This window comes from Eumetopias jubatus, unplaced genomic scaffold (genome assembly GCF_037043125.1).
Source record: "Eumetopias jubatus isolate StellerSeaLion01/CBP00866 unplaced genomic scaffold, mEumJub1_p1.0 scaffold_12, whole genome shotgun sequence".
In the NCBI taxonomy this organism is placed as follows: domain Eukaryota; kingdom Metazoa; phylum Chordata; class Mammalia; order Carnivora; family Otariidae; genus Eumetopias; species Eumetopias jubatus.
The window spans coordinates 86,997,282-87,016,793 of record NW_028274818.1 but is presented as its reverse complement, the minus strand read 5'-3'; the positions used below and the strand labels follow the sequence as shown (position 1 = coordinate 87,016,793).

The following is a 19,512-nucleotide window of genomic DNA, read 5'->3' as shown; positions in this document are numbered from 1 at the left end:
CCACTGCAGACCTGTGAGACTTCCCAGCTGGTTGCAGTTACATTGTCTTCTCCTTGATTTCTTAGCCTAAGCTGCTCCTCCCTTCGTGCCACGTCCTGTGCGCTGCTTACACAGCTCTGACGACATCCCCTCAGGCCTCAGTGCTTGACTGCAGAACAAGGTCCAGATTCTTGAATCTGACTTTCCTGACCATCCAGGGCTCATCCTGCCTTTCTCTTATGGACACTTTCCTTCTCTTAATAGAACCATGGCTCCTTGGGGTGGGCGTTAGCCATGGCTGTTAATTTCTTAAAGCTCCCACAGACACAGGAAACATTTAGAAAACAGCTATTGAGCTGACGGTTGGATTTCAGAGGATTTCCCAGTGGCCTTAATGGAAAGTACAGATTACCTAAGATGATCAACTAAATGAATATATCAAGTCAGTGTTAAGCGGTAACATGCTTGTTGGAGGAGGTAGCCGGTGGGGGGGGTGATAGGGTGCACTGCTTATCCAGCGCTGTTCTGTGCACGTCATCCCTCACGTACGTGAGTACTCCATCGCTGTTCGTGCCTGTGTGACAGAGGTATCAGGATGAACTGCCTGATAATGTCATTTTGTAAGTCTAAAACCTAAAACACCTCTATCAGATAAGGAAATGGACTCAGAGGCTCATCACCCCTTATATGTAGGTCATTGCTTGTTCTACTTTTAGTGGTATTACAACCTGTTCCTCCAGATAGTTAAAACTATTAGTGAGTTTCCCTATTTTGAATGTGTCTTGGGAAACATCAGGTAACTCAAACCACTCTAGCTAATAGGGTCCACATTCCACACAAAACTGATCTACCATCTACTTGCATGAAAATATCATCAGAACTTGTTTTTCTTCTTGCAACAGGAAGGAGACAGGCGTGTGAAACTTCAGAACATGGTCAAGTTTCCCTTGACTGGCCTGGACATGACACCTCATGTGGTTAAGAGAAGTCAGAGCAGCTGGAGTTTGCCATCCCATTGGTCTCCATGGAGACGGCCCTATGGACTCGGGAGGGACCCTGAGGACTACGTCTATGACCTGTATGCTGTGTGCAATCATCATGGCACCATGCAAGGGGGGCATTACACAGGTCTGCAGTGCGAGAGGCCGGGCGTCTGTGTTGACCCTTCCTTCAGACAGGTTTTACTTGTGACAGGGTTACTTTTGCTTTAGAACAGTGTGCCAACTTTGAGAGCAGTTTTCATCCTCTGGATCGCTGTCCAAGAGCAAATAAACAAAATTTCTTCCTTCTTTTCCTGAGTTGGGTCCTCCAGTAGTTGTCTGACCTGACTGGGGAGTGGTGCGTGCAGACAGATAGCACCATCTGGGCCACCAAGGGCTCACTGTGATTACCTCCCCTGCACTCCCCATTTAAGGTTTCATTCCACCTCCTTGAAATTCTAGCTGCTCCCTTATTTGGAGTGATTTTATGAACCAGCTTTATAGTGTCTTTATAGTGACTTGGAAGAGTTTTTCTCTTTGTTTTAAGGCTAAATTTATTTTTCATTTTTTAAAAGCGACTGTGTTCATTATCTGAAATTTATAGGCTAGAGAGAAAGAGAGAACATTACCATCATCCGTGGGCTCATCACTCAAAAATAACCATTGGCAACATTTTTTAAAAGATGGTGATAAATATACAGATCAAAATTGACCATTTGAACCATGTTTGAAGTGTGCAGTTCAGTGGCGTTAAGTACATTCACATTGTTTTGCGGCCCTCACCACCATCCCGTCTCCAGAATGTTTCTTCTTCCCAAACTGAAACATTAAACAGTAACTCCCCTCTGCCCTCTTCCCCCCATCTCCTGGCCACCACCAGTCTTCCTGTCTCTGTGAATCTGATTACTCCTGGAACCTTCTGTCACTGGAACCATACAGTATTTGCCCTTTTGTGTCCAGCTTAGTTCATGTAGCATAATGTCTGTAAGATTCACCCATGTTCTAATATGTGTCAGAATTTCCTTCCTTTTTAAGGCTGAATAATAATATCCCTTGTATGTAGGTAACATTTCTTCCAGTGTTTTTCTGTAAGTTTTGGCCATTATTTTACACTATCATGATTGTACTGGTAGGTTCTATTTAGGTGAACATTCATGGAGCACGTCCTACATAGCTTGCCCTGGGCTCACATCAGAGGCACATCAGAAATGAATAGGCCTGAACCTCTGTCTTCCAGGAGTGTAATCAGGTAGGGGGAAATAGGGCCAGATGATACGTAAGATCAGTAATGTGTCAAAGGTTCTGTGGTGGAAATGTGCTCAGGGGGTAGAGCAGGGGGCCACGGGAATGTGGTCAGAGCGTACTGGAGGCACAGGAGAAGCTGTGGGGATAGCAACCTGCTCTCTGTACTTCAGGACCAGATGGGCTGATGGGGAGACAGACAATAAAAGTTTCAGAATCAGAAGCACAGTGAGGTGCGAGTGCTGTGTACATGTCCCTGTATCCCGGTCTTCACACTTCATTGTAACAGAACTATTTGGTTCTGAATTATTATTCAGCCTTAAAAAGGAAGGAAATTCTGACACATATTAGAACATGGGTGAACTCTAATTTTATATAGCCATTCCCCATTGTTGAACATGTCTGCTGTCTCTGGTTTTTAACTTTGACTGTAAAACTGATGAACATCTTTTAGTTTATATTCTGGTTTTGTAATTCCTCGAGATTGGTCTCAGAACTGGAATTATTTGGCTTAAGGGCATGTGTGAACCTCGGGGTGGCAGGCAGGTGTGGGGACTCTTCCTTGGACATTTGTGTTCAGGGGGAGTCCATGGAGGGCGCTGCTGTTAATTTGGCAGTCTGTATGGGTGGGCGGCCAGGACTTGGATTTTTGTTTCCTTCACACTAAGCACACTTCACATGTGTACTTCCAGGGACTTCCTTTCTTCATGAACTCAGTGCTTCATGCAATAAGACTCCAGGGCACCGGTGATTCATAGAGGTCAGGGGAGGTGGAGGAGGTTGGGCTCCACCAGTTAGTTTTTAAAAATCTGTGAGACTCTTCCCTAGCAGTTAGCCCCAAGAGCCCTCTCAGCAGGCTCCTGAACCCCTCCACCGGCACACTCACTCAATCTGCTCTCGGAGACCACAGGAGGCAGGGATGGGGCAGGTGACTGGATACAGTAATCTTTTATTCTTGAAACCCTTTTAGCTCATGTTCATTTAGTACTTAGATGCCACAGGCAACAATTATTTGTGAGAGGAATGATCCCAACTTGGAGTGTATCTCATCGTAGAACGGTTTGTTTTGCCTCTACCTGCCCTAGGAAGCACACTCAGGGAGAAAAACGAGATAGAGAAGTCGAAGACCCTAGAAGACGAAAGTTAATTAAACATTTAGATCTATTTTACCTTGTATTTTGGTTTAAATCAAATTTAAAATCTGATAAGACTGAATTTTGTGTCTTGCATATTTTGTATTTATATTTTATGGGGCCAGTTGCATTTAAATGTCATGTACCTGTTTGGATGTTTGCTTTTGTGGCATTACCAGTCATGTCTGTGTTCTTTGATACTGAGTCGTAAAATTAGACACTCATGGACTCTTCAAATGGAAAGGGACTTAGAGGTGATTTCAGTTCACTGGTTAGCTGGTGTAGTAACACCTTTTCCAGCATCCCTGGTCAGTGTTCATGCAGCTTCAGCTTTGGTAAAGAATGTGTCTTCTGTTGATAATATTGTTTCTCAGGAAAATAATGCACTTTCTAACAAGAAATTGTTGAGAAAAATAGGACAGTACTGGATTTTATCCTATCGTGTTCTTCTTTATATAGAGTGGGCTTTGGAAAATGCCTGAAAACCTGCAGGTACTTGGGAGGCCTCATAGTTTAGAGTCAGGAGCGTGAGCTAGAAGCTAGACACCTCTTCCACGCTCTGTGACCTGCAGCAGGTGACCTTACATGAACTTGGTGACTACGCCAGCGAACTAGACGTGCTCGGACCTGCCTCTCGTGACCTATTGTTACCTAGGAAGAGCTTAGGCACTTTCTGCATTATTTCCCCTTTGTGATGCCTAGGCCATACCACTGCTTTTCTGATTGATACATAAAAGTTTAGGGTTTTAGTTTAGAGAACATTTTAAATGCCTTTGTATTGTTGAATTCAAGATGACATGTTTTTAAGTCTTTATTTGGAATTTTATTTTGCACTAGTTCCAGCTATAATCACATGGTACGTGTATGGCTAACTTGTATATGAATTCTAGATCAAACTTCCATGATGAAGAATCTGCCTTTTTTCTTTTTCAAAATTTCCAGTTTTTCATGAATCAGTCTTTGTAAAAATACAGAAAGAATATCACGGCAGTGTCAGATTGCTATTTAAATGCTAATTTCAGTTTGGGTGCTTATCTTGTTGTGGACTGGCACCAGTCTATGAACCACAATTTGAGTAGCACTTGTCTAGAAAACACTTGAGAAGCTAGTGCCAGGAAGAAAAACAAGTAGAATTATTTGGCAAATACACTGAAACCATTAGTGATTTGCTGTGCTGCCTTAGTTGCCTTGCTGTGACTGGAAACAGACCACCCTGAAGACAAACGGACTGATGCTAGTGCTGGGCTCTTCTGTTACCTTGTCTTGGGCGAGTCCTACTCCAGAAGAGCAGCCACCTTGCCAGCTGGGTCATTTCTGTATCGAGCCTGACCTGACACCACCGGCCAGTTGCTGTTTTACCAGCTCCATGTGCTACCTCTCTCTCTACTTCTCTCCCCTTCTGGTCCTAGGAGTCCATAGCAGTCCGTGATTTCCCTCTCCACGATCAAAGATTCTTCTTCTGCTCTTCTCTTCGGGGACCTGTCAGGTGTAGCCCCTCCTCACCTCAGTCCCTTTCATTTCTTAAGGTTCCACACTCACAAATGTGGTTGTCGCCTGCGAGGGAGTCACTCTTTGGTGCCTCAGGACGCTATGTGCCCTGCCCCTGGAGTGTTCAAAATATCCTAGCACTCATTTATTCTTACTCCAATAAATGGGTATTTTTAGAAAGCGTGATAAGAATGTACCCCTTTGGATCAAGTTTAATCACACCTCTTGATATATCCTTACAAGATCACATGGCTTCATGAACACGTTCTTGCCTGCTTTTGTTGGTACTCGAATGGTCTTTATTTCTCTCTCAGGCTTAGAATTTGAACTGGAGAGAAACACGCATACATTTATGAGCTTAAATATTCTTAGTTTGCTGGGGGACTTCCACTGGGGCTTTGTTTGTGCTATCCCTGAGAAGCAGGGTGGGGTAGTTTAAGTGCAAGCTCAGGGACTAGATACACTTAATATGAACTGGGCCCTGCCTTTCACCAGCTGCTTGACCTTGGGAAACTTGTGCATTATTTTGAGCCTCTGTAAAATGGAAATAATAATCGAACAAATCCCATAGGATTAGCTGATAAGTTTGGCACATAATAAGGGCTAAACAAATATTAGCTGCTGCTAGTATTAGTATCATTATTTCTAGTTCTATTTACTATCTCTAATAAACACTAAAATGTGACGACATGCTTATATCAGGGTTTCCCAGCCTCAGCACTCTTGACAGTATGGCTGGATAATTCTTGTGGCAGGGACTGTCCTGGGCATTGTAGAATGTTTGGCAGCATCCCTGGTCACCCACTCAATGCCAGTAGCACCCTAACCCCTTGTGTGACAGTCAAAAATGTCTCCATTCATGGCCAGATGTCCCTAGGCGAGCAAAATTGTCCCAGGTTGAGACCCACTGGTTTAAATAAATGAGTATATTGTGTTTTCTAAGATTAAATAGAATTTTGTCCATTTGGAATAGTTTAGAATTTCCTGAAACATTTTGCCTGAGCATGATAGGCTATTTGGGTTTTTTCCCCCTTCGTATGTTACTACATGCAGCCTTAAAAAGCTCTTGAGTTAATGATATGAGCCAAAGCACTGGTGTCTGTGGGCAGAGTGGAGTGGCTGGTGCCCCCCTCCCCTGGTACTGACGACAGGCTCTTCTTTGGCAGCGTACTGTAAGAACTCTGTGGACGGCCTCTGGTACTGCTTCGATGACAGTGATGTGCAGCAGCTGTCGGAAGATGAGGTCTGCACACAGATGGCGTACATCCTTTTCTACCAGAGGCGGACAGCCATTCCATCATGGTCGGCCAATAGCTCAGTGGCAGGTAAGGCCAGCTTATTCTTTGGCAGGTTTTTCTAGAACAGAAGATTGTAATTAATGGTCCAGAGAACTTCTCCACAAGGTCTCATGACTCTGTGGGGTTGATCAGATCAATCCTCACATTTGCATTTAATCTGGAAACCAAAATGATTGTGGTCAAGGAAATAGGGGTGGAATGTGTGAACCAGCAGCATTCACATGGAAGCATGTAGAGCCTGTCTCAAAGTGAGCACGCCATATTTGCTTGTGGAATGAATGAATGAATGGAAGGAAGAAAGGAAGGAAGGAAAAAAAAGCAGTACAGCATGCTACTCTAAAAGGGAATGAGACTTGGCTTTGCCATGTTTTGGTTGGATCCATCATCTTGGAGCACATCCCATCCAAGCCACATGTTTAATCATCTGTAATGTGGGAGTACTAATAATACCTGCCTTATGGGGTCATTGTGTGCATCAGATTAGGAAAATGTATGTTAGAGCCTTTTAGAAAAGGTAAATAGCCGTTAAAAATAGTTCTTTTTCTCTATGCAGTCGGCCTGTTCCATTAGAAGGGTTGAAGGCTACGGTCTATTAGATGGGCTGGGTTTAGCTGGATGGGGTTTAGTCTGGATGCAGCCACACAGTCCAGGCAAGGCGATGCATGCTTCTTAATGCAGAGTTTAAGACACTGTGGCTGAGGACGGGGACATGGTAACATGGGATCATGTTAGAGAGTATTAGCCCTGGGTTGAAGCTTGTGAGGGGTAGGTTCGAAGCCGCTGAAAGGAGGCACAGCTGAAGCAGAGTGAGCCCCCGCTGGAGTCAAGCCCCACTCAGTACACTTGCCTCTCTGTAGCCACTCACTCCTTTAAGAGAGTGGGAACTCTAGTGCTCTAGTGCTTTTCCCCAGTGCTTTCCAGAGCCTGAGATATGCTTGGAAATTACACCCTCTTGAGGTCTATTTGAGACATGTTCTCAATTTTGAGAGCAGTTTCTGTTGCTCTGGAATATATTTCAGGGCATCCCTGGAATGGACAGTACAGATTGACGTATATCCTGGGTGTGTGCATGTGTGTGTGTTTGTATATTAACATCGTGGAAATGATGTAACGACTCCACAAAGCAGTGAGGCTAAGAAGATAATGGAGCATGCCACTTTTATTTGCTCTGTGTCAGAATTTTTTCTGTGTGTGCTTAGAACAGTACTCGGCAGTAGGTGCTTAATAAATATTTATAGAATGAGTATGAGCGATTCTATTGCCAGCACTTAAGACCTGTACTTTGCATTACTAAGTGTCCATGCCTATACTTGCATTTCATTACTATAAACATGTGCGAGAGTCTGGCCTCCTTCTTCTCATCTTAAAGGGATATCCAAGCAGGCACAGGTCTGCTTGGGGTCTGGGAATTAATACTGATGTCGGCCACCTCCCAGCTCCAGCAGCAGCACTTTCGTGAGGGTGTGTGCCAAGCTGCCGGCCCGGGATTCTGGCCTGACCTTAGTGCCCGCTTCTTTTACTGCAGGTTCCACAAGTTCTTCCTTGTGTGAACACTGGGTGAGCCGGCTTCCGGGGAGCAAGCAAGCCAGCGTGACCTCCGCAGCTTCCTCCAGACGCACCTCCCTGGCCTCGTTGTCCGAGTCGGTGGAGATGGCTGGGGAGAGGAGTGAAGACGATGGTGGGTATGGGTTTTGTGACACATTTCTACAATGGTGTCTCACAGACACAGCACAGGGTCCCTCATGCTTAGGAATTAAGCCCCAAGAAGACTGGGAGAAGGTAAAAGGGCTGTGTAGCTGTGGGTTACAATCATAAATGCCATTTTCTATAAACTGGGTCATTCGCTTTTCCTCTGTGACCTCTAGGATGACTTTCTCCTCCTACTTCATTATTTTCCACTTCTAAGGTCTAGCGTGGAGGCTGGAGCTTTAACTCTGTAGAATAATGTATACATTTCTTTCAAAGTGCTTTTCAAAGTTCCTAAAATAAGCTGTAAGGGGACTCCGCAAGGGTGGTGATTTGCCCAGGGCCTCCTTCCTGGCAAGGAGGAGTTGCTGTGCTGGCTCTGCTGGGGGCTTCCTGACTCTTGGCTTCTCCCCTTTCCACCGCGGTTTCCTTTAGAGGAATTTGTGGCATGTTCTTTTAAGTACAGAAGCATCTAGAACAAAAACTCTTGCCTCTGCATAAAGGTAGTTTTTAAGAATTCTGAAGATGGTCACAATACAAAAACTTGGGAAATATGATACAAATAGAACTTTTTTTTTTTTACCTTTACCTACCGCTTAAGTAATGGCAGCAGAACCCTCAGTTCTGACAGGAGCCCCAGGTGGTGCAGGAAGGATCAGGTGGCCCAGGTGCTGAGGCTGGGAGGAGGTGAGAGTGAGCTCAGCTTCTCTAATGAGGATGGTGACTCATCTCCCAGCAAGTCTTCTGCGGCCAGCATGTCGGTTGCTGTAATCCTGTAATTTGCGTCTAGTGATGGGTAATTGTGAGAACGTGAAGTGGAGGGAAACAACAGGAGGCTGAACGGGGCCACTTGGCCGGGGAGGTCTGCGTCATTGTAGCTCCAGCACCGCTCCCTCTTCTGGCTTGTAGACAAAATAACAAGAGTACTTAGCTGGAATTGCTAAGCTCCTGACATTTTATAGAAAACCAGCCAGTGGATCTTTGCTTGTTTAGGTAGAGGTTTTTCTCAATGAAGCCTTTAAATTTAGAATTCACTGTTGTTTTAACAGTAAGCTGGTTTGCCCTCGGTCTGTGTAGTTGGTGAAATCAGTATCCTCTTAAGCATCATCATCACACTGGTGCCGGGTGGTGCCCACAGAACAGAGCCTGTCTCTGGGAGTCTTATCTGGATGGTTTTATAAATACCACAGCTACGGTACCAAAGTATCTATGAAATTTAATTTAGAATATTTTCTTTGGAAGGAAGTATTAAGGCACTCAAAATAGAAGTATGTAGTTCTAATTATGAACTTTTTCTTTGGAAGTTGGAGATGACTCAGGAGTATATTATTCTAATTATGGATATTGCCTTTAGAAGTTTGAAGTCACTCAGGATAGGAGTGTATCGTCTCTGGTTCTTTCCACCAATCTGCTGTTATAGTCAATAATTACAAGCCAGGCTGCATGTGGCATTGAGTCGGGGGCAAGGGTTTGTGGTTCTGGTGTTAGCTCTGCCTCTGATTCTGTGTAATCTTGAGCAACGACTTGACTTCTGTGGGCCCTGGTTCTCCTTAGTTAGATGAAGAAGCTGGATCAGTAGCTCCCATTTACTAAGCATCTGTGAAATGCCAGGTGGGCATAGGACTTTCAGGATTTTATTTCTTATAGTAGTCCTGTGAGAGCAGACAGCCTATGGGCCAAATATGGCCCCTGCCTTTATTTGTAAATAAGGTTTTATTGGAACACAGCCACACCCATTTGTTTATGTGTCTTCTGTGGTGGCTTTCATGCTGCAGTGACAGAGTTGAGTAGTTGGCCCACAAAGCCTAGAGTATTAACTGCCTGGGCTGTTAAATCTCTTGACCCCTGACGCACAGCAAGAAGTAAAGAGACAGTTTGCTGATCCCTGAGTTAGAATGTCCCTATTTTATAGATAGGAGAACTGAGCTCAGAAAAGGAAGTCACGTGGCTGCTCTTGTGACCCCAGACATGCTGGCTCTGAAAGTCACGCTCCTGTCATTCCACCAGACTTGCCTTCCTTCCATCTTCAATATCTTAAGGTGTTGCTGGGACGTGTTTTCGGTTTAGCTTAATGCTATTCTCTCTGCTGCATTCAGGAGGTTTCTCAACTCGACCATTCGTGAGAAGTGTCCAGCGTCAGAGCTTGTCATCCAGATCTTCTGTCACCAGCCCCTTGGCCGTTAACGACAATTGCATTAGACCTTCTTGGTCCTTGTCCGCCAAGCTGCAGATGCGCTCCAGTTCTCCCTCCCGGTTCTCAGGGGACTCTCCGATCCACACCTCTGCCTCCACCTTGGAGAAGATTGGGGAGGCACTGGACGACAAGGTCTCCATCTCTTGCTTTGGCAGCTTGAGGAACCTTGCCAGCAGTTACCAGGAACCAAGTGATAGTCACAGCCGACGTGAGCACAAGGCTGTGGGCCGGGCCCCTCTGGCTGTCATGGAAGGTGTGTTCAGAGATGAATCAGACACCTGCAAATTGAACTCCAGTGTTGTAGACACACAGAGCAAAAACTCAGCACAGGGGGATCGTGTGCCCCCAATCTCTGATCCATTTGATAACAATAACCAGATTGCTTATGTGGATCAGAGCGATTCTGTAGACAGCTCTCCAGTCAAAGAGGTGAAACCCACAAGCCACCCGGGCTCCCTCACAAAGAAATCAGACAGCACAGCCAAGAGATCCCCCAGCTCCAAAGGCGCTTCTGAGCTAGACAGAAGCTTGCGGAAGGGGAGACCAGTCTTGGCAAGCCAGGAATCATCTCTTTCAAGTACATCCCCTTCTTCTCCTGTTCCTGTAAAAGTTTCTATAAAGCCCTCCCGATCCCGAAGCAAAGCAGATTCTTCTTCCAGGGCCAGTGGACGGCATTCCTCCCCTGCCTCTGGCCAGCCCAGAAAGGAGTCCTCCCCCAAACCCCAGGACTCCGTGTCATCTCCTTCGCCCCAGAAGCAGAAATCATCTTCCCTTACCTACACTGCTTCCTCCACATCTGCCAGAAAAGCCTCGGGCCCTGCTGCAAGGGGTCCCTTCCCTCCTGGGAAGAGCAGGACTTCAGACCGGAGCTTGAGTAGAGAGGGCTCCAGGCAAAGCCTGGCTTCGGACAGAGCCAGCATCACCTCCAGCTCTAAACCCAACTCCCCTCGGGTGAGCCAGGCCAGGTCGGGGGAGGGCCGAGGGGACGGAAAGCACGTCAGGAGCTCCTCCATGGCCAGCCTGCGTTCCCCCAACACAAACATGAAGGCTGGTCTGAAGAGGGACAGCAAGTCGGAGGACAAGGGACTGTCCTTCTTCAAGTCAGCCTTGAGACAGAAGGAAACCCGGCGGTCGACTGACCTTGGCAAAACAACCTTGCTCTCCAAGAAGGCCGGCGGGAGCTCTGTCAAGTTGGCTGGTAAGAATGCTGGGGATGAGAAGGCAGAGAAAGGCTACCAGCCTCCAGGTTCCCAGCAGCCAAGTGCAAGTGCAGTTGGAAAAGAGCAGCTTGTCTCCAAGGACCCTGCTTCTGCTAAACATTCCCTGCTGTCCACTCGCAAATCCAAGTCTTCCCAGCTAGATTCTGGAGTGCCCCCATCTCCTGGTGGCAGGCAGTCTGCTGCGAAATCCTCAAAACAGTTTTCTTCTAGCATGCAAACCTCTGCACGGCCTTCTCAAAAACCTCAGTGATGTTTCTGCAATCCACGTGTTTTATCTGTAAAGATGTTTATTTATTTAGAACCCCTTCCCTCCCACCAAAGCCCTCTATGCTTTTGTTTTGTATGTTTCGGGTCACTGCCTAGTGTGTGTGCGTGTGTGTAGAATTCAACTGCAGATTGTTAAAAGCGTCGCCTTATTCTGCCATTGAACCAAATAACAGCCATAGGCAAAGCATTGATACCAAGCTAACTGGAATAATTGTAGACGAGACCCTGGGTGGTCCCTTTAGCAATTGTACATATTTCTTTCTAGAGAACTCTAATGACTTTTGTTGGATACTAGGGTTTGGAAACCTGTGAACCAGTTGAGCTGTCATTAGTGTGTGCTGTGGAAGGATCGGTTATTTGACTTGGGTTTCATCTGAGCAGGATTTTTCCTCACAGGTAATTGTCGTGTGGCACCAGGAGCTCTAAAAACTGTGACGCTAACAGTGAAACAAACCGAGAGAAGACTGTTGCTTTCTGCACTTTGGCCCCATCTACCAGTCTCTGCAAAGGGCAATACTTTAACACTAATGTTTCTCAGGTATATACTCAGCTAGTCTAGGGTGGATGCACAACGAAGAAGGTGGCCTGTGAGTGACTGTCATTTCTCCGACTGCCACAGATAGAAATTTCTAGAGGTAGAAATGAAGTCTTTCATAGCTTCATGTCTGCAAAGATGTGTGTACCATAAGCTGTCTTGATTCTTAGGATATGTCCTAAGAGGTGGCAAATTGGACAGCCAGAGAGCCAGTCACTGATTAATTTTGTTTTCCTTCTAAATTCGCTAGCTATGGCCATGGGATTTTGAAATGTAGAGCAGTTGACACCTTTGAAAGATTTCCGGAAAAAAAAAAATGGATTCTGAACTGGATGCATGAATCTGTACCATTTTCCTTCTCTGATGTTGCTTTTTTCTATGTTAGAAGCTGAAAGCTCCGTGTTGCCCTGTGTGCGCATGCCCATGTTTCTTGTAACTTGGAGAGGAAAGAAGTTGCCTAATGCCAAAAGTCAGTTGATGGTGTGTTGAAGCATCGTGTGACAAAGTATTATGTGTGCACTTCTGATGCTGCCTGTCAGTCTCAGTTGTAGACTGCTTTTCAGTAAGTCATTTATTTCTTCTTTGTGCTTAAGACTTAATCTCTTACCCAGGACTCAGAAGCAGGATTGGAGCATGTTCCATCTGGCATTGTCAGTGCAAATTGCATTTCTTGTTTAGAAAACCGGGGAACCTCACAAAAATCTCACAGATAAGCAAGATACATGGTTCTTCAAGCTTTTTGGAGGTATCCTGGCAATTTTTAGCTTTTTTTTTTTTCTATTTTTTTTAAATGTCAAGAGAGTCATGGTCCTGATTTCTCTTTGAATAGCATTTGTCACTTTGCCATGAAATATAGCATGCTAAGTTTATATGCTTTTAAATATTAACTTTTAAAAAAATTATAAACCCTTCCAGTTCTTCCTGAACTTTTGGTGCACAGATCCATTTATAATCTCCCTTTTCAGTATTGCTGTGTGTGAAGTAATTAGAACATGTACACATGCATAGCTATGAATTCTGCACTGCCTTTTTTTTTTTCTGTTCCCCCCCCCCCCCATGAATACCTCTTGGGAAATATTTCCAATAGGTTTCTAACTTTATTTTGCTGCTACTTTGAGCATTAGCAGGTAACTTGCAAGTCTGGAGGCCATTTCTGTTGAGTGTAGCTGGCATTTTAGACCCTTGCAATTTTTAAGACTTGGCTACTCAGCCTTGTGAAAGTTACCATAGTGCTCCATGAAGTTCATTGAACATGAGCCTGTTGCCCGGTGCACTCGGTCCTGTACTTACCCCTTCACTAGGTATCGCTGTTGCACTGCATGGGCTTCTGGTCTCCCAAAGCAGTGTTCCTCTCCTCTACTGTAGTGTGACTGTCCAAGACTGGCTGCCCTCAGTGTGGTCACTGCTTCTACAGGGACACTGACAGCCCCATCAGTGTTTAGCCACCGCTGGTTTTTCTGTGTCACTTTTATTTCCTGGAAAGGATGCACCAAGTATGGGATCATCAGTATCAGGAGTTGAATGTTTGTCTGATTTGAGCCTCTCTTCTCTTTGAAATAGATAAATCTCATTTGAAATCTCCTATCTGAAGCTCTGAAACAGCCTTAGAATTATAGTTTGACTACATACAGGGTTTTAATAACACCTTTTTCTGGGGTTGTTACCAGTTAAGCATAAGTAGGATCTAGTTTAACTTTCACAGTGGCAAATATTTTTATTCTCAAGTCCTCCAGGAACGGATTTTCCATTATATCTAGTGTTTTCAAAAAAACAAAAAACAAAAACAAAACAAAAACAAGCAAACAAAAAACTCTACAAATTTCTTTAATTTTCCATGGGACCTAGAAATAAAATTTTAGTATCTGTAAACAATATGTCTATGGAGTTTAGTCTTTTTTTTTTTCAGATTTAAATAAAAAAAATCAGGAAGTATAATGGCATTGTCTACACATCTTTAAGCTGTTCCATTTCTGTGCTTGGTAAACAATGAAAATCTCATCCATATCTACTAGGTACAACCTTTAAGTCACAGCAAAGGTTATTTGCCCAAAAGTTTGAAGGTACTCTTTGAGGTGTGAAAGATCTTATGGTAGAATTATTACTTGGTTCAATTCAGTTGTTCAGTAGGTTAGGGACTTGGTGTTTGTTTTGTTTTTATTTTCCCAGTGATGTTTGGCACACTGAGCATATCTATGCTTTGGGGTTAAAAATGATCTGTCAAGGATGGTGGGCCTGAGTGTCTGGTTGGCAACCAGGTGGGCCTGATTAGAGCAGTTATTTCCTGGTAGGCACAGAGTAATCCCTGACAGGAGTGTGGCTCTTTAATGTTTTTTGCTTTAAAAAAACGTTTTGTTTTTGATTTCTTTTCCTGTGAACATCCAGTGCACTGAGGCTATGTCATTCCTTCAGACGGCCGTACACCTTGCCTTTGTAATCCCTTGTATAATGTGTAAGCACAACGAAACTGTTAAGCTCACGTCATCTCAAGATCACGTCCTAGCCCTTGTGTTTTCCCATCCTAAAAGCAGCCTAACTGAAAGGAAGTAATACCTTGCTGGGCCAATAGAAATGGATGTGGGAGTATTTGTGGTCTGGTAAAATATTGTAATTCTCTATGAAGCTGCCCTAAACCCTTGTAATCATTCTTTCCTCATTCATTCATTCATTCTGCAAGCATTCGTTGAGGGCCTGCTTTGCTCATAAAGGCAAGCGGAAAGCGTCAGGAATTCGCTATAGCCGAGGAACCTTGGGAGCCCAGCCGATGAGCCAGGGGATGCCAGTGATACCCTAAATGGGGTGACGGTCCCCCCCACCCCAAACAAAGAGAGCAGATGGATTCTGGTGAACCAGTCAAGGCCTGTGGTCCTCTTGAGCAAGTCTCTCCTGTTCCGAAAACCAAAAGTGCCCTTCTTCATCTTTGGAGACATTTTACTCTTACATCCACTTTTTCAGACTGAGCTGTCTCTACTACTTAGGGGTTGAAAATTCATTACGAAGTCACTTTCCATTAGAATTTGGTCATCCACGTGTGTATGAAATAGATGTGGGGGCTGGGGGAGGGGGACAAATTGCCATCCCTCTAAAGTAACTATCATGGAAAAAACTAGGGACAGTATGTCCAGGAAGCAGTAGTGTCAGCCTTTAGGAAAAATGGAGCAGAGATGAGCTATGAACAAAGCTCACTTATTTCAAATAAACATGTTTTTAAAGATAGATTGACATCTGACGTTACATTTCATTCTGACAAATTACCAAAGAGCTGAAGTTGTTGTTTCCTACGTAGGTTATCAGAATTACTGGATGCCAAGATAGTTAGTGTTTCTGGGTTGGATTTTTGAGACAGTATGCAAATCATAAGCACAGTTTCAATAAAACACATATTCTGTGAGGCGTGTTGAACTTGTATTATTTGGAATTGAGAAGAACAAAATTTGCTGACAAACCAGTGCCTATATCATAAACAGAAAGTAGCTGCTACTACCGTGCCGACTGTCTGTCTTAATGTTCATAAAGGATACATTATTGTATTAAACCTGACTACATTTTTTGAGGGGAAATCCTGTGCTTTCTTTAAATGAACACTTAGTGTTTCACACTGCCTTTTGATCAACTCTCAAAGTGTTCATTTTGCAGTTGCAATTTGAGCATGACCAGTCATTTTTTTCCCCAAGTAATGACAACAATTTTGCTTCGCCCCCATACAACCCAGAAAGCATGTTCTTACCACCTATGCAAACAACTAATAAAATGTAGACTACCCTAAATGTAAATTTTAAAAAAGGCAATTCTTGGATTATATGAGCTCTATTTTTGAATTTGTAATTTTTTACATGTGGCTTTGTCATCAATACTGAAGAGCATGAATATGTTTTCTTGTTTTGCTTTGCACATGTTTCTCTTTGCTGTTTTGTTTTTTTGATCGTTGGCAAGATTGTATGTAAAATAAGTATTTTGCAAGCAGGAGTGGAATTGGATATGTTGAACACACACAGGTTTATATACTGTATTTAGCCTGAACACTTTTCCTAAAGTATTTTGTTCTGAAAATAACCTGCCATTTTCTATAGATTTTAATTTTTTATATCTTCTAGGGTTCTGTCGTGGTCACAAGGAGAGAATGTGGCTTCTAATAGTGCTAACAATTTTAGAATGCTTTTGTAGAGACTTAGAGCCGTTTTGGAAAGCTTTGGAGCTTCCCAGCCACTGGTCACAATAAGACTAAGCTCGTGGAATTTATGGTTGCATTCTATAGTGGATTAGGTTCTAGATCCATCTCATAAGCATTTAAAACAGGTGTTTCCCAATTTTGGAGGGAAGGGAGATCCACTGCAGGCTTGCAAGGCTTTTTTCAAATCTCATACATGTACTCTCACCAAGATTCTGTTAAGCCTCTTCTGAATGACTTATCTGAGATTCTGATACTCAGCATTCACTAGCATCATCTAGAGAACTTTTACAAATGCTTGGGTCCCACTCCCAGGCTTTTGATCTAACTAGTATAGGGGCAGGTCCCAGGAATTGCCATATATTTTAAAGCTCATGGGGGTTTCTAATTTGCGGTCAGAATTGAGAACCACTGTGCTACACCATCCCTATGGTGAGAATCACTGCCATGTGAAGCATTCAGGAGTGACTCAGACTCTGTTTCGTTGGAGAGGAAAGGAAAAAAGAACCACTGATATTAACATCCTGTTTGAAATAAGGGAGCCTTTCTGATTTGAGACCCTGTTTGGGTGTTTGGAGCGTTTGGTGGGTGGCCCAACACTTGCCAGTCTATTGGGATTCAGTGGTCTTCAGTTTGCTGGAGCAGACAGAGTCCCCTGTGGGGTGTGCATCCTTCCTAGGGTCTTTTCCCTGGGTGCCACCACAGGGCTAGACCCACAGGGGAGTTGGGAAGTCACTCTGAGTTAGAAGATGCTGAAGTAAAGCCTTTGTGGCCTTGGAAAACCTGTTCCTGATTTTGATAGAATGACTATCTTTGTAGTAATTACAATAGCAAACTCCAGGCTGCCACCTAATTTCCTAGTTAGCTCATTCTCTACTTATCTGCAGTGTAATTTTAGGAGTTATTTTTAGTTTAAAAATGAATGTGAGACATTTTATTTGGAGTCTTTTTTTTTTTTTTTGGTAACCTTCTGTGCTTCTTCATGTAATTACAAAATATCAAATAATACTCATCCAAAAATTTGGCAGTATATGTTACCTGTGGAGGCAAATGAAATTTAGTTTTAATCTGTGGTGAGCTGAAGGCACTTACAATTTCAAAGTAGTCTGCTGTGTTTCTTAGGTGGTTTCATCCTATTGAGCATGATGCTACCTACAAAAAAAAAAGCAAAAAAACACAACTTACCTGATGTTTCCAACATTTCAAGGAATGAAGATTTAAGTAAAAATCCAAGTTGGAAATCCCCCTGTAGAAAAGCCCCTCGAAGCAGAACGGCCTGTTGTGGTGGTGAATTTGCAGTGTGAAGTTGCCTATAGGTGCTATTCTAAGTGGTGCGGCATCCTCGTACCAGATGGGAAGGCAATTCCGGTGTTTTCTGAAGCTCAAGTTCTCTCTGTCGGCCTTTCAAATATGCATTTGTGTTCCCTGTCGGTTTGCTCACCAACTGTGCCTCTCACCACTGGTTAAAATCGAATTCAAGCCCCATTACAAAAACAGTTTCTTCTCTGAACGCTTCAGTTTTACACTGGAATTTCTGTAGTTGTCTTAAAAGCTGCATGTCCCTGTCACTGTACACAAAATGCCTTGATATTGTTCATGCACCGTTAATAGTGATTTCTCTACCATTTTCTTCTTTAGTTGTATAGTAATACGGAAGGCAGGATGTCTTTCCTCGAGGCTGGAAGAAAAGTGTACCATACATTTTAAATTATTTTAGAAACAAGTGCATGAGTTGTGTCACTGACTTCTGTTATTTATTTGTATGTTTTATTATTCAAGGTGTATGCACTTTTAAGAAGCAAAATTTATATTTTTATGTTTAAAATGTTTTATTTCTGGAACAGCAGTTGATTATATAGTATACAGTTGGAATTAAGAGAAAAGTGGAAAATGTAACAAAATATAATAAATTTATTACATGATGCCCTCCTTAAGCCATATTCCTCTTTCTCCCCTTGCCAACCTATGTCTTTGGTTTTAGCCTTGGAAATTAAGCAGGAATCATCTTTATACCACACTGATCTCTACAAAATACTTTAAAACCATAGTGTGAAGTGAAAAAAGCAAGTTACAAAAGAATACAGACAGGTACTCTATATGTAAAATTTTAAAACAAAAAAAATCACATCTATGCTTATTTTAATTTTCACAGGGATTATTCCACTTTCTCTAAGAGGTAGTGTGTCCTGGGCCATGGGGCTGGGCAAGAACTCACAGTCTGGCTCAATTCCCGCAAAGGAGCCATTCTTTTCTGGGCCCTCTCTTGCCCCGGATATCCTGGTTTTTAACCATATGTTCTGAAAAAATTTTTCCTAGTCTTTACATCCTCTCAGGACAGGACTCCCTGTCGAGGATGTCACATTACTTATGACCACTTGGGGGCACCAAAGATCACCGTCGTCATTTAAATGTCTAGTGTGTTCTTCGCCTCTCGGTTGACATGATTATTCATTATGAATTGAGTGCATTTTCACCGAAGCAGGGGTTTTGGTTTAGATGAGTACCACCAGCCATTGTTTTTCCTGGAAACTATTAACTGCAGGTCATAGAGCAGATCTTGTTTTCTAAAGCTCAGCAGGATGGTTTAGGATTAGGCCAGGGAAACGGTTCCTAACCAAGGACAGGTGTGAACCACATGCCCTAAAACCGAGGTACAGCACTTATAAACCTCTCTAATTTTAAATAGTGAAGTTTTGTTGTAGGTTCCATAAAGAGTTTAACCATGTAGTACACTGATTATTCAAGAGACTTCATTATGCTTGAAAGTATTTGCGTGTCATAAAGTACATAGACTTAATAGTCATACAGATATTTATGGATCATTTTGTCTCCATAGAATTTGGAAGATTATTTTCAAATATTTGAATGATCAGTATCTCCCTGTACACCATTCTGTCCTCTGTCAGTCTTTCTGGACAAAGCAGGGGCATGATAAAGCCCATGGCCCTGGACCACATGTTCCTCTGGGCCCAGGGAATGATTCTAGGCCACTGTACCTCCATAGGATGAGGCGTCGGCCTGTTTCCCATCCTCAGTGTCCCCTTTCTCTTTCTGAGGCCCGCTGCTAAGTTCTCCTGGGTGGTGGTTTTGGTTTTCCTTTTTGCGGCCTTGTTCTGAGTCTGAGGCATCTCCATGCAGGTCATCTGGTAGATCTCACCTCTCCGGGTGGGTTGGGTCTACCTCATGTAGAACCCTCTGGATTTCAGTCTTGATTTGGTCTGGTCTTAGCCATGTTTCTCACCCCCTGTCAACATTGGCTACACACAGAAAGGACAAGGGCTCTCTCCTAGAGTGATAGGTCTTTGTATCATGCCATATAGCCTGA

The 19,512-nt window shown here is 43.5% G+C and overlaps 1 protein-coding gene across 1 annotated transcript in view; it reads left to right on the top strand.

Annotated features, from left to right (window-relative positions):
- USP31 (ubiquitin specific peptidase 31) overlaps positions 1–13,054 on the top strand; it is a 65,697-nt gene extending 52,643 nt beyond the window's left edge. Inside the window, exons 13-16 of the mRNA XM_028090378.1 lie at positions 882–1,107; positions 5,989–6,147; positions 7,646–7,798; positions 9,903–13,054. Of these exons, the coding sequence (XP_027946179.1) occupies positions 882–1,107; positions 5,989–6,147; positions 7,646–7,798; positions 9,903–11,470 (2,106 nt within the window). The 3' untranslated portion in view covers positions 11,471–13,054. The remainder of the gene's footprint in view (positions 1–881; positions 1,108–5,988; positions 6,148–7,645; positions 7,799–9,902) is intronic.
- The last annotated feature ends 6,458 nt before the right edge of the window (positions 13,055–19,512 follow it).